Source organism: Phasianus colchicus, chromosome 13 (assembly GCF_987193195.1).
Source record: "Phasianus colchicus chromosome 13, bPhaCol1.hap1.1, whole genome shotgun sequence".
NCBI classification, from domain to species: domain Eukaryota; kingdom Metazoa; phylum Chordata; class Aves; order Galliformes; family Phasianidae; genus Phasianus; species Phasianus colchicus.
In genome coordinates this window covers 16,074,692-16,096,633 of record NC_143448.1, presented here as the reverse complement: position 1 = coordinate 16,096,633, position 21,942 = coordinate 16,074,692, and the positions used below count along the sequence as shown (strand labels likewise).

The following is a 21,942-nucleotide window of genomic DNA, read 5'->3' as shown; positions in this document are numbered from 1 at the left end:
AGTGTATGCTCTGCTCATGTGCAACATATGTTCTATGCCAGATATTGCCATTTAAGAGCCACATAAGTTCACTTGCAAGAAATAATTGCTAAAAAAAAAAAAATATTTAGTGCTCAGATAATTCTTTTTAGAATCTGCTTTGCTTTAATTCTTGCCAGGCATCAATCAAAATAAATCATGGCGTATTTTGTCTACTTCTCTCAAGGTTTTGCAAAGTGGAAGCTCACATGTTTGAAGTAGTTTTGACAGATAATTCACTTTCTGTGTTTCCTGACATTCCCCAGGTGACTCACATTTCTCTGAAAGAGAAAGGGAAAATACCACAAAACAGACTTTGCGAGCATAATTCTGTGCTGTCTTCCTGTTACCTCTCATGCAGGATGGCTGGCGCTCAACTCAAGAGCAATTCTGTTGAAGTTAGTCACCATGATGCATTGCTTCCTCACCAACAAAAACTTTTCAACCTCCATGAGATTAACTCTTCCTTTAGCGTATTATGCTGTACAGATCAAGGAATGCTAGAGCCATCGTGCAAATTAGTTATTATTAATTATTCTTCTGGAGGAGACTCAGGGAAGTTGCTTTCTACAACTTCCCACAAGGAGGTTGTGGAGAGGTGAGGGTCAGCATCTTCTTCCAGGTTACAGCAATAGGATGAGATGGAATGGCCTGAAGCTGCTCCAGGGAAGGCTCAGGTTGAGTATTAGGAAACATTTCTTCTCAGGCAGAGCAGTGGCACAGCTGCCCAGGGAGGTGTCCCAGAGCTGTGGGGACGTGGCACTGAGGGACGTGGTCTGTGAGCAGGTGGGGTGAGTTGGGCTGGACTTGGTGATCCTAGAGGACTTTTCCAACCTTAATGATTCAGTGATTTGTGATATAGCCTTTGCGAAGCTTTGACACCGAGGCAAAAGGTCAGGATTCAGTAACTGGAGACTCCCTGTTTTAAAGCACCCTCGCAGCAAAAAACAAGCTCTGATCGAGTCCTGCTGCAGAAGGAGGGGGGCAGGCAGCACCTCCCGGGCACACAGCCTAACAGCCCAGCATCGCTGGTGTTCACTGAGACAAACCTCAGCATCTCCTGACTCACCCCCAACACCCCGGCGCCATCTTGTGACTCGGCACCCTCCCACCGTCCCTGGGAAACTCCATTCCCCGTGAAGCCCCGCGGCAGGGTGGCGCTCCGGGAAGGCGGGGCGGAGGGCTGCGGGTTCCGAGCAGGTTCGGGCGGGACGGCGGGCTGCGGGTCCGGGCTGTTCCGAGCACTGCCCCCCCCGAAGGGTGCCGGGTCTTCTGTGCGCTCCTTGCGGGTCGGTTCTGACGGGGGACCGGTCCAACCTGTGCCTCGGAGCCGGCTTTCCCAGCTGCGAACAGCTGGACGTGAAGCGATAACAGAACTCGGATGGGTGTTAATGTGCGTTTTTACTGTGTCTTCTGTAGGTCGTTCTCCTGAAAAGGCACCGAAGGCAAGAGGATGGAAGCAGGAAGTAGTGCCAAGGAAGCAGTGCTGATTACGGGAGGAGGAGGTTATTTTGGCTTCCGGTTAGTGCACTAAATAGCTCCGACATGCAGATAAATGGAACGGGGCTGATCAGCTTTGTAATGGGGATTTAGATTATCATCCTTCAGCTGCCTCAGGGGACAGAAGGAGAGAACGAGCTGGGCTCTGCCAAAGAGCAGCTGAAAACAATGGCATTTCACCCACTTTGTGAACTCCACAAAGATGGAGACTGAGGAAATGATTCTATACTTAAGCTAGGCAGTTGGCTCATCACCACAGCAGATGGCTGAACTGAGTCCAATTAGGAAAAAAAGGTATCGAAATAGTTAACGGGCTTCTCTTATCTCTGTTGAAGTGTTTTATGCATTCTGTGTTATGTATATAACATACGCTTTCTGTCCTGTTTTAGTTTAGGTTGTACCATATACAGAAAGGGAGTTGATGTGATTCTCTTTGATGTCACGAAGCCACTTCAACCTGTGCCAGAAGGGATAAAGTTTATGCAAGGGAACGTCTGTTGTCTGGCTGAAGTGGAAGAGGCTCTTAAAGATGTAATCTGCGTGTTCCATATTGCTTCCTATGGAATGTCTGGCAGGGAGCAGTTGAACCGAAAACTTATAGAAGATGTTAACGTGAAAGGAACAGAAAATGTCATCCAAGCCTGCAAGAGCACAGGAGTGTCAAGTCTGGTTTATACAAGTACATATAATGTGATATTTGGAGGCCAGATTATAGAAAATGGGGATGAATCTCTGCCTTATCTACCTCTTCACCTCCATCCAGATCACTACTCCCGGACCAAATCTTTAGCTGAAATGAAGGTGCTGAAGGCAAATGGTACTGAGCTTGGAAATGGGAAAGGTGTATTGAGGACTTGTGCTCTCCGACCAGCAGGCATCTATGGGCCAGGAGAGCAAAGACATCTTCCAAGAATAGTTAGTTACATTGAGAGGGGACTGTTTAAATTCGTATACGGAGATCCTCTTAGTTTAGTAGAATTTGTACACGTTGATAATCTCGTTCAGGCTCACATCCTTGCCTTTGAGGCCCTCCAAGCCAACAAAAAGCACATAGCTGCAGGCCAAGCCTACTTTATTTCAGATGGCAGGCCAGTAAACAACTTCGAGTTTTTCCGACCACTAGTAGAAGGTTTGGGATACAAGTTCCCAACCTGCCGCCTTCCTCTCTCACTTGTCTATTTTTTTGCATTTCTTACTGAAGTAGTTCATTTTCTCATCGGCCATGTTTATAATTTTCAGCCTCTCCTCACTCGCACAGAAGTTTATAAAACTGGTGTCACACATTACTTTAGCATGGAGAAGGCCAGGAAAGAGCTGGGGTACGAGCCTCAGAAATACAGCCTGAATGAAGTGGTTGAGTGGTTTAGATCTCAGGGCTGTGGACCAAAGCCAAGGAAGTATACCATTACACATCTCCTTAGGGATGGAGGACTGCTCTTGCTGTTTATTGCTGTGCTGGTCTCATGGTTTCCATCTGCAGTTATATTTTCACCCTGAAATGAAGCACTGAGTATGGAGGACAGGATTTAGTTACGTTGTATACTCTTTGTTTTCAAGTGAATTAAAAATATACATATGTTTGTACTTCTTGCATTAATATCTTTAACAGTTCTGTCCCCATTGAATAGAATGGTTGAGCAAAAATCTTTAATTTTTATAACATATCATTCTTCTTCAAAGTAAAATTGATCAGGTCACTAAAACGATGGAACTGTACTGCTGCAAGCAGCATGTTATTTTCTGGTGCAGTGATACCTTTAAGACTGACCTTTTCTACCCAATAGCTTATACTCTTGGTCCATATCTTTTATTCCTAAGAAATTTGTGCTCTAGATGTGATCCAGAGGGGAAAAAACTTACTCTTTGATCACATTCCAAACCAAGTTCTGCTTTCCATCTCGAATGCATATATGCCTAACCAATAATTTGGCTTAGTTGCTAGAAAATAAATTACTGTTATTTTTTAAACTAATACATTGTGGTGTACTTTTCTGAATAAACTCTGTGTTATATCTAATGACTCTTCTGGAAAATGTACAGTTGTGTACCTAAGTTACAGCTAAGTGCTTGAAGCAGCACAGATTTGTAGATTTTCTAACTAAAATATTCCTGTTGAAGATGAATGAGTTAGCTAAAGTGCATTATGAAACAGCTGTGATTTTTCCCAGCATTACTGAGCAGTTAAACAATCATATTTAAAGGACTCTTGTTAAGTGATTACACTCATATTCCATTCCTTATAAAATCTTTATAGCCTCTGATAACATTCCTTTAGTGTTTGATATCATTAGAACTTCAACTTTATAGCAGGATGATAAACCAAAAGAAACTAAATGTAATAGTTAAGGGACAGCTCAAGGCAGCACTCACTTTTCTTCCCCCCACCTTCCCCTCCATAACAAGGAATAAATTGAGGCAGTGTTTGCATCCTAGGAGTGTTGAACTCCTTTATCAAAAGCTACTGTGCTTCCAACAGATAACATTTCACTGTTCTACCACACCAACTGCAGAAGGGTCACTTACCAGAAGCCATTAATATACGTCATCATCAGTTTGCAGGAAAATTAATCTTTCATTTTAATAAAAGATGAAGAAAAAAAAAGTGACCTCACAAGAGCTTTGGCCTGCTGTTCTCCTAGAGGGCCACGCTTTTCAAATGAAAACCACTGGTTACTTCCTCCTCTCCATCCTCTGGTTCTGACACAATGTTAGCAAAAGTAAATGAAAAGATTTTAATGCTAACAGAAGCAACAACAAAAAAAAAGACAGTGTACAAGAAATTGCAGATGCCTGCTAGCTACAGCCGTAACATCGGTATTTCATGCTAACTCTTGTAAAAAGCAGATCTTTTTAAGATGTGGAATCCCACTCCTGTGCCCTACAGGATTTTTTTTTTTTCTATTTGCTATTACAAAAAAAAGGAGCCACTACCATGCATACTTATCTTAATGGTGGGGTTGACGGAAAAAAAATAATCTATGAAAGTGTCCCAAAGTGTAAACACATGCTGTTAGTGCTGGCTGAGGTTAAAGTCCTGGATATCTGTTTGTGTACAAAGAAAACTTGGGATGGGTGGCAAAGACACAAATACCAAAACTGAAGCAGCTCAACATCCTGCAGAACAAGCACAACAGGTGAAGCTCTTCATCTGTCTGGAGTCAAGGACAGAACTCTTCACTTATAACACAGCAAGAGGTGCTATTTTGTCCTAACTGCCCATAACTTATGCTTGAGCACATGGTGCTAAATCAGCCCTAGTTGAGAGAAACAAGCAGCCACTTGGCAATGCCTACCCCAAACCAAACAGCAGCCTATTTGGCTCCATCTAGTAAACAAAGCAAGAGTCATGTTTGCTCTGTAAGTAAACTACAGAAGAGATGAAGGATACGTTCCCTGTTTTACGTTCCAAAATGAAAAGAAGAAATGTAAGGCTTCAGGAGTTACTTTTAAATTACTTTATAAAAATTACTTAAGACTTACGTGTGCACAAAGCTAGTCACAGCTGCTCTATTTCAAGTATTTTTAAAATGAGAATTATTTTTCTGTTATTACTACTTTTAAAGGAGCGACTGAGTAAATTAAGGTAATTCAATTGTTTTGTCTCTTCCAAAACTTTATCTATTATTTGTTTTCCTTAAAGTGAATTACCAGAAATACACCTTAAAACTCAAAAAGCAGAAATGAAAGTTTGCTAGAGCTCAGAGTTATTCTGCAACGGGTAAAAAGAATGGTGCTGATGGTTTTAAATATCTCTTGGCAGCTGCTTAATCTTGCATAACGCAGCACGTCAGCATAAAACTAATGTCTGCCAGATGCACATGAACAACTTATGATGTGTGTGTATATATGTTTTAGAAGTTTAAATGTCAATGATCCTTAAGTAGTATGTTTTTTGTAGCATCACCTTCTAAGAGACCCAATTTTTCTTTCATTTCTATCGCTAATTGCCACATACTTGCAGCAGTACAGTGATACCTCAGCAGCATAAATGCCTCATTGATTCCAGCTCAACATATATACATTTTTTATTAGAAGACTGAGCAAAATTTGATTCCCAAGAATCTCAGCAAAACAAAAATTCACAATACAAAGACATCATGCCTTCACCCAGAAACACTTATGCCCATGCAATTAAGACACCCTTATTAGCAGAAAGTGCGTTAGTACAGTTTTACCGTGAACGAAGTTCCAAATGACTACAAATTTCAGCTCTGCCTTCTTCAGACGTTATTGTTTGAGTTGATACAAACCTGATGCTCACTACAGCTGGAGTTAGTATCTACCTGTTACTGGAAAAGGTCAGTTAGGAGTTGCATGTTAAACATGATCTTTGGCCTTTTCCTTCTGCAGTGCTTGTTTGTATCCAGATGAAGTGTAACAATAATGACTTCATGAAAACAATCATTAAGTCAGTTCATCTTAACAAATACAGAAATGCCCTTCCTCCAACCTCTGGTGCCACACCATAACATTCCAGCAGACCGCTGTTCAATTAGAACTCATGCATACTGCCTGGAGATTTGAAGTCATGACATTCAATAAACCACACTTAAACAAAGAAGCTTCTGGGATCATTCACATCACTGCTATCAAAACATTTTTATTAAAATAAGTTATTTTAAGAATTTAAAATAGTTTCCATAAGAATATAACAATTCAACCGATAACATTCTTCTAAATGATTTTCCTCCTAGATTATAAAATTAGCATGCACATTCAAACCTTGTTTCAGATTAAAACAGCTGCAACTGTAAAGAAGTTGCTTGAGTCCACCTTGACAAAGAATTGAGAGACAGGCTTTTGGAGTTAAAACAATGCAAGATACAAGAAACAGTACATAGCCTTGCATAACACTCAAGTCAATCAAGCAGCCAAAGCAGTAATATTCTTCTGAATGTAACATGTTTATACTCAGGGGAAAAAAAAAAAAAAGTCTTTCTGAAAAACTAAATGGATTTTCATAAATACCAAGGAGTACCTCTTATGACTTTAAATATGATGTTTGCATGGAGATTATACACACAACTTTCTGAAGAACTGTAAGACGTGCTAATTCTTAAACATTTGCACAGCAGCAAGGAACTCCTACGTTCATCATGCAGTGGCTGTTCTGTGTCAGGTATAGACGTAAGGAAAGTAGTCGAGCCAAATGATTCACCCAGGCCATGTGGCTATGTCTGCTCTGGAACTGAGCTAGAAATAATAAATCTAAACCACAACAGCCTAGAGATATAGAATTTGGTCTCCCTGAGCATTAGCATCTTGTGGTCCCCTGTTTTTTGTAATCAGTACAAGCCCAGCTGTTATTCAGCTGCCTAAAAATGCTGTTCCACCTGTGGAAACAGCCTCAGGACCTTCCAGACACAGCTTCTGGCCACCTCATCTGACCAACAGTGACAACACAGTGTTCTCAGAACATTGAACACGACACACACTGACTGCTGAATGAAATATATAGCACAGGGAGTGATTATATGACACACTAAAATATGTCCTGGAAAACAGTACAAAATGCACGTGCACCAAAGGTCCTCACCACCTACAGCAACTGGATCAGCTCACCATACAATGATACTGCAGGTAAGCCCAGGTTTGTACAGCAGTCTAAGTTATTGCTGTACCTCTAAAACCCACAGTTGATACCAAAAAAAAAAAAAAGAAAGAAAGAAAAATTGCATCCATCTAATCCTTGAACAGACCAATCAGAACTGGCGACTGAAGAGATTTCAGACAGGAAGAAGAAAAGAAAACCCCTGTATTACCTTTAACTTTGTCCTCTTCTCTTTTTCAGATGGCTGATTGGTATTTAATTTCTTCATTAAAAATATCTAAAAGACGACATTCCATTGTGGGATGCTATTATAGCATTTCCATCTCAAGATAAGTCAGATAACTCTTTTCATAATATCTAAAACCCAAGTGGACTTCCTCAAACCATCAGATGTGAATAAACAACGGCATCAATTAAGCACATCTTGGAATAACAGAACAGGGAGAAGGAGAAACCAAAAATGTCTGAGGCATCTTCATCAGGCAAGGAATCCCAAATGCATGCATGTCTTCTGTGATGAGAAATACGGCATGATGTATGCAAAATTTTATGATTCAGACAGTCATTTAGACAGAACTTAACTCTTGTGCACACCTGTGCAAGAAATTCATTTATATAGACAGCAAATCTTCACCCATGTAGAGAGAAAGGAACCAGGAATTTGAGAGTAATAAGATAGTGCTAGCACAAAAAACTGACATGAACACAAACATAACTGGTTTTAAATACACCATCCAAGGGCTTTTGTTTCACTCTTGCAGTAAAGCACGCTTGCTAATGTACTGAGTTTTCGCATCTGTAGCTCAATGTTCTTCACTTGATTAAAGATGTAAGACTAATGTACCTCCGTATCTGTGCATACTATCATTCTTGGATTAGATGTATTTTGGTAAAACAGTCTACATTTACAGAACACTATCATCTGATGCTATCACCTAAGTAGGACTGCAAGATTAAGAATGGACAGTTCATTAAAAAAATCATTTCTAAGCACATTAGCAGCTGAAAGGATTTGCAAAATGATGCTATATCAAAGTAAGTGCTTTTCAGAGTTGAAATGCCTTTCTGAAAAAAAAAAAACAAACAAACAAACAGAAAAAACACAACAAAACACCACATATTTCCTACCACATATTTACATTAAAACCTTTCCCTCCAATACCTTAATTTAGGAACATAAGTTCAGACGGGCTGCAAACACAAGTTCACACATTGTTCTCTTACACCTTTCACAACAAAGCATCCAAAGTCAAAGAGGATAGTTGATTTCAACAAAAGTAACATATCTGCTACTCAAGAAGGGCACAGAAAACTACTAATAAGAGACAGTACAGTATGAGCTATTAGCTGCCCAAAATTCTTTATACAGTATCAGAAGTACAATCCATTGCCTAAGGTAAGGTAATATACATTTCAAAAAAAAAAAAAAAATGTTGGTGCAAAAGTGCTTTTACAGCATTTAATAAATTAAAAACTCAGTACCAGTTAATCTTAAGGAGCCAGGTTGTTAAAGTGGTGTGATTCCATGCATGCAAATTGTTGTGAATGTCTTATCTATACCCTGCGTACACAGCCACAATGAACAATTTAAACTTGTACTTCAGGTATTGATAAGCAGTGAAGTCTATGCAACTACCCACCTGCAGATTCTTTAACATACAGAAAGTCTGGCCTGCACAGAGGTACAGGCCAAACTTTGTACAGAACATAAATTATTGGGAATTAAAACAGTTTTTCTTATAACAAGAAATTAATAAGAAAATCCATCTTCCCTCCTCTTCTTCCTCTCTGATTCATTCAGCATGATGAGATCTTCACAGAATAGAACGACCAGGATAAATTAATATCTCCCACCTGAACTGCTCCATAAAGCATGCATCAAAGAATGATTGCTTTAAGAGTAGAATTTGCTGTTACTGACTTTCTTCTCCCTTAATCTTTTAGGGAAAAGAAGGAAAAAAAAAAAAAAGGAGTTAAGTCTCCCTGATATTTCTCAGAGGGAAATGGTGTTCTATATTCATTCAATGTCTAAGTAATGCATTAGCAACAAGGATTGCAAATTTTTTTCCTGCAATAAATGAGAGTAAACCAGTAATTCATACAACTGTTCAGCACACACACATGCACACATAAAAGTAAAAAAAAAACTATTGAAAGAAAAGTCTTCCTCCCATTTCATCATCTGAGAAAAGCCAAAAGATCTACTCCATACTTCCATGTGGTCACCTGGTAGAGGAAGCCTCTCCCCTCCTTCTACCCAACCCAAAGGTGGGAGCAAATGAGACATACCCTTTCCTCAGCTTTGGATAGCACACTAACATTTAACTGACAGTTCTGTGGTCTTAAAATTGTTCTCATTTTTTGCAGTATGCGTCTCTGGAAGCATGTTGTTCCCACATCTTTAATATACTAAGGACATCATGAGGGACATAACTTTAACAATGTAGGAGAGGTGGTTTATTTATTTGGCTATATAGAATGTATTTCCAAGCTTTTCTCCTAGAAAGCAGGAGAAAAGAACATAAACTCACAGGATTACATGTCTCACTGTGATTACTGAAACCAGGATGTCACTGAGCACACATTTCACTGAGTCTGCTGGCCTCTAGTGGTTTGCAGCCCTGCCTTACTTCAGATACTCTAATCCTACTCTGACTATTCTTAGATGCTTGTTTTAATAAACCTGAGATTTTCTTAACATTAAGCCATACTTAGATGGAGCTACCTTGGAAAGAAGAACGATTATCGACCCACCTCCGGTTACATGTTTCCTGACACATCTGTAGTTTATGTTCATTCACATTGAATTCTCTTAACAATGCATCTCTGTTAGGATTCCTTAAATTCACATGGGTATCATAAACAAATAGCTGGTTATTAAGTTCCTCCTGGCGCTTCCGAAGTTGCCGACACGAAGAATAAAGCTCTTCTTCATATTCCTTTGAAAGAATATTGGAAATCAATGTAATAATACTGGTAATCAGTGAACATAAGACATACCTAAAATGATACAGAATCAACAGAGTTCAGGGGGCTATTTTGTTTTCCTAAGCACATTCCATTAGCTTTATCCGGAATTGTGAACACTATGAACACATTTTGGAAAATATTCTCCCATAACAAACCATGTCAGCGTGTTGAGCAAAGGACAGCAAAAGGACATCACTGTAGGACATCAGATTATATATTTTAAAATACTTTTTAATTTTGTTGTTCTCGTTTTTGACAGCAGCATCTTATCTGTGGATTAGGTGACATTAACAATCTTGGTGCTTTCCTATTGAAATCTAAACCACAAGTAGAAATACTGATGAGTAAACAGGATCCCTAACAGCAGCAAGCACCAGATGACCAAGGAAGGACAGGTCCTTTGTATCTAAGGATCTATGGCCATTTCACAGTTTCAAAGGAACAGGCTAAGAATTTGAAGATTAATTTACAGGGGGTCTGAGTTTCTGTTGTATGTGGCCCATGGTAAACTGTCTCAAAATTCTCCTCAAGCATAAATAATCATATAATATGATTCCTCTCACGACTTCAAATTATTTTAATACTTCAAAAACTCTGCATGCACAATCCGTCTCTTTTCTAGCGTTACTTCTGGGAAATAGTATTGGCAGCAACAAAGTCTTAATTTTCAAATCAGCAGCAAAACAAGATACGTATCCTAAAAGAAATGACATGCAATCAATAAATGTAACAAATCTAAATATTTTCAGAGATGGCATACTAATAAGAATGCCCCTTTTAGGACTCAGTCCAGATCCACAAAAACTGACAGGTTTAGAAACATAGTCATGAAGTTTTGCAGTTAAAGGAACAAGATCCTTTCCTGACTTTTCTTTTTCCTCCCAAAACATATTCCTACAGTTCCCTGGTATAGGATGAAGCAAATAAAAGCTAAAGAGATTCACACACTTTTTGTTGCAAGTGAATCAATTTTCAAGCTAATAAGACATGCTTCTAAATGTAAAAATCTCAGTGTAACCAAATTTCTACAATATCAAGAAGATTGGTTAATTTGATCAAAAACTGCATGAGGCCCCACATAACAGTTCACATATATATATGCTTACATTTGCTAGATTCTTGCTACTCTATTCCTAAGGAAATTTCACAGCCATTCTGATTCCCCTTTATAACTGTGTATTTCATCTCCAAGAGAATACAGATAGAGTCCTGTATATAAATAGGCCTGTTATTAAATTATGCCATTTTGTGAAGGGTCATTATCACAAAAAAAGAAAAAAAAGGGCAGAAGAACAGATGGATACAGCCCTGATCATTCCTGATGCTTCTTGAATGATCTGGCAGAACTTCCAGAAGTTGATTAACCATAGCAAACCTTGATTTGCTACAGACTGCCAAACAAAAGTAAATTTGTTTGCAACTTCTCCTGCTACTGCATTACCATCCAGAAATATCAGGCCTTGCAAAAATACAGAGCTATGCTGCATCTTCCCTTGGCCTAACAAACTAAAGGTGTTTCAAGAGTGTGAAATACACTACCACCAAAGGACTTAGTGCTGACAGAACAGGAGACATGCTGCTGCTATGAACAACACTAAGAGATACACCTGCCCCAGGCAAAGAATGATCTGAATTTCTGCAGAGGAATTAGCAATATATTTACGCACCATTCCCATGCTCAACATTAGGCAACAGCAAGTTGTTACCAGTTTTCTCAAAGGCAACAAGCCAGAAAATATGTAAATATATGAGTTTATCTGGTCTCCTGGATCAGACTCATGTTCTTGGAATACGAACATTTCAAATGTTATCTTCAAAGGACATGACTCTCTTTTCTTTAAACATACATTCTTTGTCTCAGCTCCTAGCCTTCTCCTTCTCCCAGCTACTATGGCTGCCAAGAGCTGATTACACACAGTCATGTTACATTATGTGTTTATTAGGTGGCTTTGCAAAAATCTTAACAAGGATGTTTGAAAAAGGCTGCCACTCCTCCATGAAGAATGTGACTGAGAATTCACTGATTTCCATTTCAGTGTCCGTAACTGTAGGGACAAATCTCTCCAGAGACATAATAACTTACTGTTAGCAGAACCTGGTGTTTTAATAATGAAAATTAACATATATTGGTGTGAAGTACAGCATTAGCTGAATGGTTGTGAACAACTACAGATGAGTTGCACTTCTTCTTCCTCCTCTGAATATGAAGGGTACTGGAAAGCACCCAGAAATCCTCACTTCCCAGAAGCACTGTAAAATTTCATTACTTGTTCCCTGTGCCACTGTATTTAATAAGATATAATAAAATATAGATTCATATATAGTTATAATTGAATATTTAGTGATATATAGTTATATTAATATATAAAATATATAGATCAAATATTATTGACATATAAAGAGAGTCTGAGAATAAGGCTGCTTTAAATTAACATAGAAAGGAGCACCTCTGAAGCACCAACAAATGCTCTTCACAGACCAAGCATTTGAATGTGTGGTTCCATGAGCAAAGGATGCATCGTCATCATTTTTCCTTGAATGTGTAAAAATACTAACTAGTATTTCAATTGGCAAAAAGCCTGAATTTCAGAGGTGAAAGCCTGAATTTAGCTAGCTTTGCATGGTATCAGTCAGTTAACAGGGGAAATACAACAACTATGCTGGTACAGCAAAAAAACAGGGGAGGTAATTAGTCTTTGTTTGTGCATTATTTATTTTAACAAATGAGTAATTTGTCTCCTCGGTGGGAGAGTAGCTCAATTTGCATTACTGGCCTTCCCCAGTACCTAAAGAAGAAAAATCAGATAATACCAGACCATATACTGAACAAAAACCTAAATCCTCATTTGCTGGTTTCCACAAAGAACTACTAACGCATGCTGGGAGTGCACAAAACAAATGAGAGTTTCTCACCAGAACTTGCTGCATTTCACAGTGAATCAGAAGTGAGGCTAGCTCTATGTCTTCACTGTAACCATTCTTGAGAGGAACTGATCTAAAACCTGAAAGAAAAACAGAAACAAAGCATATACAAAGAAGTACTAGAGTCAAGGCCATCACAAAAGTGATGTAAGTGGGCCTGAGGACTAGAAGATCCCTCACTGTTGAAATGCTTCACTGCTGAGAGCAAACTTTCCTATGAGAATTGCAGAGAAACAAAAGACAAGAATGGTAGAACCAAGAAACAAAAGATTTCATATACTCTTAGAAACTAAAGCCAGATCCAGAGAAAAATCAGAAAACTTACTCCTCATATGCCCACGTCTAAGGCAATGAATTAAACAAATACTCTGACACAAAAACAGAAAACAAACCTTCCCACATTTTACTCAGAGCACATAACTCTTGCTGAAATGGTGAAGATAGTTAAAGACACAGGGATCGTATTAGTAAGGAGATAGGAATAATATCAAAACATTGATCTTGTTGCTTTCATCTGAAAAACAGCTCAAAGTGGGAGTGGAAGGAAGAACTTCAATATAATCACTTACTTTCAGAACAAAGAAAGCTCTGGGTTTATCGGTACACAAGAACTATATTTAGCTTTCACAGAGTCATGGCACACTATTAGTAATAGTTCTAACACTGTCTTTGTCGTGACTTTTTGCTGCTGCAAATTTTTCTATCTAACCAGAATTAAAAATGAATAAATAAATAAATTCAGAAGGCAAGATGAGGATTATTTTACACGCTTTTCACACTACGCAGCTAACATCATAATAAACAACAAATTGAAGGAATTCAGGTCAAGAAAGCACTTCTCCTTTGGCGTGTTATAGCTGCCACTATAGAGAGCAAAATCATAGCACAATAATTTTTAACGACATTCTGACTTAGCCCCTCATCACACCTCCTATTCTTACCTGATTTGATTCCTTTGATGGGAAAAGTGGCGTGTGCTAAGAAATTGGGGTCACTGAACATATCCTCCTCATAAACAACAAAGCGCAAAAATGCTAGATTTGGATCATAAATTTCAAATTTCACTTGCTCTGGACAGGGTGCCCAAACTGGATTAAGGCCATTGTCATCTGTAATGAAAAGGAAGCATTTACAGGATGAAGCAATAAATTCACTTCATTCATATATGAATGTGTCCCAGGCCATTTTCTGGGCATACAAAGGCCCAAAAATCCTATTTACCATCTGTCTCATGTTGTAACCTCACTGCAGACAGTTTGTATTTGTTTATTTGTGAGGGGAGATAGGAGGAAACTTGGCAGGGATGGAAATCCATGAAGAAAACCTATTATTTGTCTTTATATATACAAAACCTCTGTGGACCCTAATTCATTGTTCATATTCATGAGCCTCTTGTTCCATATCACAGGAAAAGCATGTACAGTGTACAGTGCTGATGTACGATGGCCCAATTCATTTATGGAACACTGAGTAACTTGGCACTTGCAAAGCAGCTAGGAATTCTGCTGTCTGAGGTCTTGGTCACTCCTGACAAAAATTTAAAATCATAATCCTCTTCTCTGAAGTACTGAGGAGCCACAATGTACATTCTGCTCCTAATTTTGTATTTATCTTCCACTGCTGTCTAAGCTGTAGGTTTCAGTGGCTTAGATAATTAGATTCAAAGCCTCTTGTCTACCACAGGAACACTGCTGCATCCAGATATATTAAATTGTGAAAAGACAGCCAGTCAGTTTATTAAAGATTGTTCTGTCTTATCTTCTTACATACACAATTTCAATAATCAATTTTTGTTTGACTGCCGCTTAGGTATTGTCCCATTTCATTTGCTTACATGACGTTCATGTACACACACACACACAGCACAACAGGCACACAGTCCTTATCCAGAACTCACCAGGAGTAAGCTTTGATCAAAATTTTACTGCATTGCAGGTTATACAACTTTACAGCCATATCTACCCAAGCTGTCTCTGAGGGGATGCCAGTCTTCAAACCCAACTTGAAATAAACACAGTCTGGATCTCACAGTACTAACTCCCCATTTCAGCCAGAATTTTGGCAATTGGCTAACTCTGTAGGAGGCACTTTCAAGGCAGCAATGTAAAAACAAAAAAAACAAAAAAAAACAATATGCAGACTACACAAAGTGTTGCATAGGCCAAAACATAACACAGTTGCAACTTTTTGTGAACTAACAGCTCAGGTTTTTTCCCTGAAAAATCAGATATTCATTCAAGTTTTGCAAATTAACTCAGGAAAGCAGGAGAGCAGGTTAGCAAATTACTCCCCATACTGGTTGCTGGCCAATTATAGACATTATACATTCATTATCATCACCTACTTTATGTGCACTGAAAGTATAACCCCAATACACAGAAAACTGCAGATACTCACTCACAACTGTTGTCTTGAATTTGTTATTATCATACTCAGCCCCACATATTTCTACCTCTACAAAGGGACACGCAATGCTTCTACCAAGCTTTGGGAGATGACGAGCACCTAAAACCTTCAAAAGAAACTGTGAGTTATAACTACATCCAGAGGAAAATTCACATGGAAATGTAGCCTACAGAACTAAAAGAGAATTTCACTAGAGAAAAAAGAAAATAAACCCAGAAGAGTATGCAGAAATGCACTCCCTCTCTTAAATGTGTTTGCATCTATTAAGCATACTATGCTACTCATAATAGCACTCCAAATTGTCTGGGTGACTCAGTGATTTTCATTGAAACATATTGTGGCTGACATTCATTGTACACAGTATGCAGTTCCAGATCAAGTTTGTAACATTAGCTTCATTCAGTCTTTATTACCTTAAAACATTCCTGCTTTATTTCACAACCTCTATTTACCTCTCCTCTAAACTGTATTAAAAAGCAATTAATATGTTCCTGCCTTCTCAAAAAGCATAGTTTTAAAGGACATCTCTCTTAGTGAATAGCAAGTGAGAACATCTCACATTTGGCACAAGAAGATCACATGGTACAGTTTTCAAATGATATATCCATTTCTCCATGAAAATGAGACTGACATTCCGATTAAGTCACAGCATACCAAATAATATGATGAATGGGGAAAAAATAATCAGTTTGTTATTTTTTCTGTTCAGTTTTTCTCTTTCATTATAAACATCTTTCATCCCCACACTGGAAATTTTGGAACTAGCTAGTCTGTTGCTAATCAATCTCCAATAGGACATTTCTACTAAGAAGTTATTAGGTTGGAAATACAACTTAGTACATTTGGAATTGTTATTAGCAATTACATAAAATTATCCCAGGATTGTGTTTTTATTCTATAGCATATGCTTCATTAGCATGATAAAAATATGTATTTCCTATCAGGAAACTAGTTTTATTCTCAAACACTCCGACATTTAAAAACAGTATTTTGACAATCTGTCAGGTCTTGCTCTGAAATATAATAGCTTTATTTGTAGTTTTGTAGATATTTATGACTTGTAAAAAACATAATTTACAAAAGAGATTTACCCTCACTGTCATAATCATCTGCAATTTCCTCTTCGATTCATTTGGCATTGGGTCATATTCTTCATTTCTCATGCTTTCTGGCTGCAGAACATAGCCAGTGCGTCCATTAAGTGAAAACAAGGCATGGTTCAATTGCATGTATTTATCTAGGAAGAGAGTTAAACAGTCATAACAGAAAGATCCCCATCTGAATAAAAGGAAGTACCAGATTAATGGCTCCTCTCTGCAATTCTTCCTGGTTGACGCTTTCCCAGAAAGAGTTGGAAAGGTAAGTTGGAAGACTCAGTTCCCTTCAGTAACTGAACCTGCCAGGCCATTTTTCAACAATTTTAATCCTAATAAACCCATCTCCATTCAAAATCAGTTTCCTGTGAGTGTCATCAGCTAGCTTCCCTTACCAGGAAGTTGTGTACAGTTTTCCCTGTGGGTGAACAACTGTTCATCCAAGTGAACTTTACTGCAAATAACTCTGCTTGCTTATCATGAAGAAATCAAAGTGGAATAAACCTTTCAGAGGTAACAAATGGGCTCAGAGATAGAGAGATTTTTGTGGATCTGCTCTTAACAGAGGATTCACACAATCACAATTTCTCAAATTTATTTCTTTTATCTCCCTTCTTACTGTGAATTACAAATAAATACAACAGCCACAGTGACTAGAATGGCAGAGGCTCCATTAGTGGTGAAATAGAATATGGGCTAAATCCTTTTTAAAGGGAACATTACCTGGAGTCTGAAAGTTAAGAGCCACCATCTGAGAGCCACAAAGCCAGAGGCGAAATGGGTCATAGTTTGATGAGTCAACCCTTTGTCCTTTAGGATAGACACGTGTCAGTCCCTTCAAGTTGTATTTCAGCAACTCAACTGGCTTTTGCTTAACAATACTTTCTGCCTTGGTTTCCACAAAGGAACGAATTTCTTTGAAATCAGGATTTTCTACACAAGGGAAGAGAGAAAAAAAGGGCTGTTATACAGAAAGAAAGAAGTTGACATTTATGCTTTATTTCTAATAACATTTTGTTCTACTTTGGTTTGCTTTGTCCTGTAATGAAATAATTGGTACTGTTTTAATGCAGACGCAATAAACTGGTTGAATGTCAGGTCTGAAAGTTAAAATTGCCTGCCTGCCACATGCTTTGCAACAGGGCAGATAGTCTGTAGCCATGCTCTTATCTCATCATTGCTAATAATGCACTTCTGACCACTGCAGGACACATTAAAATGAGACATCTTTTCCTGGGTTTAAATGGGGAGAAGAGAGGGTCAGTCAGGGTTACCCAATGCCTCAAACAATGAGTGTAATTACAATGTCTTAGCCATGGTGACAGCTTATTAAAAGCATTTGCAAAGAAACTTAAGGAAGAAGGGCACATTTGCTGGCTTCTCTGGAATACGAAGTACGTATTTCAGTGTCAGATTCTATCACACACTTATGTAGACCCCAGTTCTCATTTATATTATGGAACTATGTATCATTTCTACAGCTTACATGTACAGCAAAGGTGCTACAGAACCATTTTGAGAGTTCTGACAAACAAATGCCAAGTGTTCAGCCAGATTTTTTAATCTCAGAAAAAAACCACCTGACATAAAACTAGTGAACTTCCCTACTGAACTTGTATTAAGATGATGTCTCTAATCAATTAGGTAAGAAATCTAAGCTTCAAGATCTCTCTTCTTTCAAAGCCTCCTTTCTAAAGGAAATTCACCAAGCCCAAGAAGTTTCCAAGCCTTTAATGTGATTGCACTGACTACAAAAACATGGTGTGGGAAATGAGAACAATGAGAAACTACCCTAGCTTTCATCTTGTCATTTATGGTCTCCTGTTTCTTTGTCTCATACCATTAATTAGTTCCACATTTGGTCCCACACTTAAACCAGAACAGATTGAGATATGTGCTCAAAACAGTTCTGATAAATTAGGGTCTTTTACCTGATACTTTATAGTATGAACAGCCTCAAGCTCCTCTACTACTGCACAATTCAAACTGTCACTGAAAATTCTCCATGGGTGAGGCTCAATATTCTCCAGTAGAGAAAGAATAGATTCTATTTCCAGAATTTCAACTAACATCTGTACAAATTAGTAGAAAAGTTAAAATTCAGATGTAATATTAAAAGATAATACCTAAATTGTCCTTGGTTTTGCTTGTTGGCTTGCAGTAGATTACCAGATCAGATAATTCGATGGCGATCAATTGATTCTTTTCCCAGTATTTCCTCCTGTTCTCCTGTAAAATGTAATAAAGTTTTAGATCATGGACACACGAGGCAATATGGTACAATAACTCCACTCTAACAAAATGACAAAACTGATGCATTCTTTTTTGCCCAGATTCTTATTTGATACTTAAAACACTTGCATAGATGTAATGTATTCAATTCAGAGAATGGATTAACCTTTTTTTTTTTTTTTTTTTTTTAAAGCATATGTTTCAGAGTGTCCTCTTAATCAATCCTACTCAGAAGCTTGGCAACATTTTTAATTTTTAAAAAATATTATTTTGTTTCTACTCCGTTTTCATTAGATTCCTGACTCTATACCTCATGTAAATGCAAATGTATGAAGGAAAAAATGCAAAATATATAGTGAATTTTCTCTCTATTTACCATCTTAAGCAGGACCTATGTCTTTTTAGTAACTCCCAGACAGCTAAATTCAATCCTCAAGAGCATCATTCCTGTAATTTCCTATTTGCACATGAAACTAAAAATGTTACTTATAGAAAATCACATGTAATCATGTAGGCCTCACCAATAATAAGCCCACGATATACTTTCCTGTTTGTAAGCACCTGCTATGTGGAAGCTGAGCCAAGGTCCTTGCAGCCACAGACTGGAAGCTACTGAAATCAGCAAGACTTGCCCTGAGCAGAGATGTTTTGGCTGGAGGCTTTTCAGACACAAGAAGCAATTACAGGACAGAAAATGTTAGAAGAGCCCCATATCAAACAGCTATTAGCTTTGGTACAAGAGGTTATGAAGCAGCAGCAATTAGGAAGTCTTCCAAAAGAATCCTCTCAACAAGATGAACTGAAGAGGAAAGAAAATCAGAGAAGCCGATGAGTTCCTAGAATGTTTCCTGAACCAGAGATTATACACTGAAGACTAAGAAAGGCAAGGAAGAATACAGCATTAAGAACTGAAATAGACTTGGAAAAAAAACCAAACCTGTAAACACAAGTGTCGTTGTACTTAGTGATTTACTAGTTTCCCAGACATAGCTCAGCAGTGTGCAGTGCTCCATATAGCAGTGGAGCACTTCCAGATGCCTTGAGCTCATTTTTACACATAACGCACCAGAGATACCCAGCCAGGAGAGCTAGTAATGAACAAAGTATAGGAAACATTTTTATATACGACGTGCACATCCCCAAAATAAACTGAAAACACGTCTGTGTCATACTGCAGCGTTATACTTTTTCCTTCCCCAAAATTTAGACTGTTAATTGTACTGGCAAAGAAGGCCTTTCCTCGTCTTTTTCCTTTCCTATGCTGCAAGGATTTCAAGAGGCTACACTGAGAAAAGCTTCCTGATTGACAGAAATGAGTTTAAAGCATCTTTGAATGCAGGCTGTTTAATAGTTGCCTAACCGTGCAGAGGGAGAGAAAGCTGCCAAGCTCCTCAAGAGCCACTGATGTGCTATGAAAAACAACCCATTTAGAGACACTTCTTCTAGACCAGGTTTCTGTTTTTCTCATTTTTATTTCTAAACAGAAGCCTGGCATAAGAACCACATCTCTCCTTTTTCAACGGCAGTTTCTGCTGTTTTTTCCCTTGCTGAATTTGCTGCCCTCAGCTTGAGGTATTAACTTGCTTGCTATAAATGGGATTCTGATGACCCTCGGAATATTGCCACTCTAGATGAAAGATAAACAGCACAAGCCAACACGATACTGAAAAATATTTTCCATCATTCATAACACCCACTCAGTAATGAAGAGTAGAAACAGCAAAGAAAACAGTATTCTTAAGCATAGTCAACACAAGGGCATTTTGGCCATGTCAAAGACTTCTTAAGTACTAAAAAAGACAACAGGAAAGTAAATTAATACATCAGAGAAGGAAAAGGAAGTCCTGAAGAGTATTTGTAAGTGGAAACAGTAGTACAGGTGCATAGATTAGGTAGCTTAGCAAGGTTTAGCAGTATAAAACGAATCCTATTGTAAACTTACAGCAGTACATATTAAAAAAAAAACAATAAAGGGGCATATTTTTAACAATACCTCTTCTGCAGTTTTCCATGTGATTTCACGAACACTTTGGTACCATTCAAACAGTTCTTCTACTTTATCAGTTGCAAATTCAACACACGGATCTTCTGGATTCTTAGGTTCCAAAATGAAGACAAAAGGCTTTTTGTGTTTCCCTTGTGGCATTTTCACTGTTAGGTAAGTAGCAAGAAGTTTACACTAAAATCCAGTTTTAATTCTATGCTGTCATTGTTGAATTGTTGCAACAGCTAGTGGCCAAGTCCTGGCCACTGTAGTAAGTGCTCTTATGGGGCTGGAACAATTAGTCTCAGAACGTTGTATAATATCAACAGTATTTGCTACATTAATACAAATAGCTTTCAAAGCCAAGTATTTTATGCTAAACACAAGGGATTCTCTTCAGCATAGAAAGTTCAGGAGTCAATATATACAAATCAGAAAGTACATACCAACATTGTACGTATTTAGTACCAGTATGCCGTGACACAGAGAGCCTAATGGATTGTCCTCAATAATCTGTGAAAAACAGGAGATACAGCTGACAAAACTTTCTGCACAGAATATTAACAAACAATAGATACACACCACTAAATCTAATTACACTTTCATTGAAAGCACGTCCACTGTAATATTTAAAAGCAAACTAATTCTAAGTTTCAGGCAAGTTATAGCTTAGATAAGCTATCTGAAATAAAAATCCATACAGGAAAACAGAACCTCCTAAAATCCAAGCAAATTAGTTATCTCCTTAAGTAGTTTTTCATGATGGACATCCTGACAAAAATGCTTGACAGCACAGAGAACAGCAAAGAATGCATTCACTTCTTTATTCTGTATTCCCTTGAACACAGCATTCAAAGTCCATAAACCAGATTTCCACTTCCAGCAGGCAGCATGTTTTAGGGAAACAGAACAGACAAACCTTAAACCTCACCTGGCTTTCAAGCTCAGCAGAATTATCAGACGACAGGTCTTCAACGTAATTAGATGGGAAATAATGTTGGACTTTTTCTCCATAATCCCCCTTCCACCTGAATTTAAAAAGAAAAGCATACATAGAGAAAAAAAAAATAGTTTAAGTGTTTCAACAGGCCATTAATGAAGAAATGATAGCATGATTCTATGAAACAATCCTCAAGAAATTGGTCATTAATATCCAACAATAGCTTCTCTAGTTGGCAATCACCAAAAATATAAGTGATTAAGTAGTTGCAAGATCTAACAAAGTGATCATTAACTGTAGTAACAGATCATTTCAGAGGGATTAC

At 38.1% G+C, this 21,942-nt stretch overlaps 2 protein-coding genes across 9 annotated transcripts in view; one reads left to right on the top strand and one right to left on the bottom strand.

The window, feature by feature from the left end:
• Positions 1-749: 749 nt before the first annotated feature.
• On the top strand, positions 750-5,424 carry SDR42E1 (short chain dehydrogenase/reductase family 42E, member 1). 6 transcript variants are annotated; one of them, XM_090149410.1, is made up of 3 exons: positions 750-809; positions 1,438-1,539; positions 1,908-5,424. In XM_090149410.1, exons 2-3 carry the CDS (start codon positions 1,472-1,474, stop codon positions 3,013-3,015), a joined length of 1,176 nt encoding a protein of 391 aa, XP_090005536.1. In that variant the 5' UTR covers positions 750-809; positions 1,438-1,471; the 3' UTR covers positions 3,016-5,424. The 6 variants fall into 6 exon arrangements, with proteins under 6 accessions (XP_090005536.1, XP_031471235.1, XP_031471236.1 ...); XM_031615375.2 differs by lacking the exon at positions 750-809 and adding an exon at positions 1,108-1,218; XM_031615376.2 differs by lacking the exon at positions 750-809 and adding an exon at positions 1,188-1,307.
• Positions 5,425-8,410: 2,986 nt separating this feature from the next.
• Positions 8,411-21,942, bottom strand: part of PLCG2 (phospholipase C gamma 2) — a 56,120-nt gene continuing 42,588 nt past the window's right edge. For all 3 annotated transcript variants that reach the window (XM_090149409.1, XM_090149408.1, XM_031615374.2), the window contains 11 exons: positions 21,609-21,705; positions 21,124-21,190; positions 20,687-20,844; positions 18,588-18,690; positions 17,185-17,394; positions 16,459-16,604; positions 15,359-15,473; positions 13,903-14,070; positions 12,953-13,041; positions 9,824-10,008; positions 8,411-9,006 (listed from right to left, as the gene is read on the bottom strand). In XM_090149409.1, coding sequence (XP_090005535.1) covers positions 8,964-9,006; positions 9,824-10,008; positions 12,953-13,041; positions 13,903-14,070; positions 15,359-15,473; positions 16,459-16,604; positions 17,185-17,394; positions 18,588-18,690; positions 20,687-20,844; positions 21,124-21,190; positions 21,609-21,705 — 1,381 coding nt within the window. In that variant the 3' untranslated portion in view covers positions 8,411-8,963. The remainder of the gene's footprint in view (positions 9,007-9,823; positions 10,009-12,952; positions 13,042-13,902; positions 14,071-15,358; positions 15,474-16,458; positions 16,605-17,184; positions 17,395-18,587; positions 18,691-20,686; positions 20,845-21,123; positions 21,191-21,608; positions 21,706-21,942) is intronic.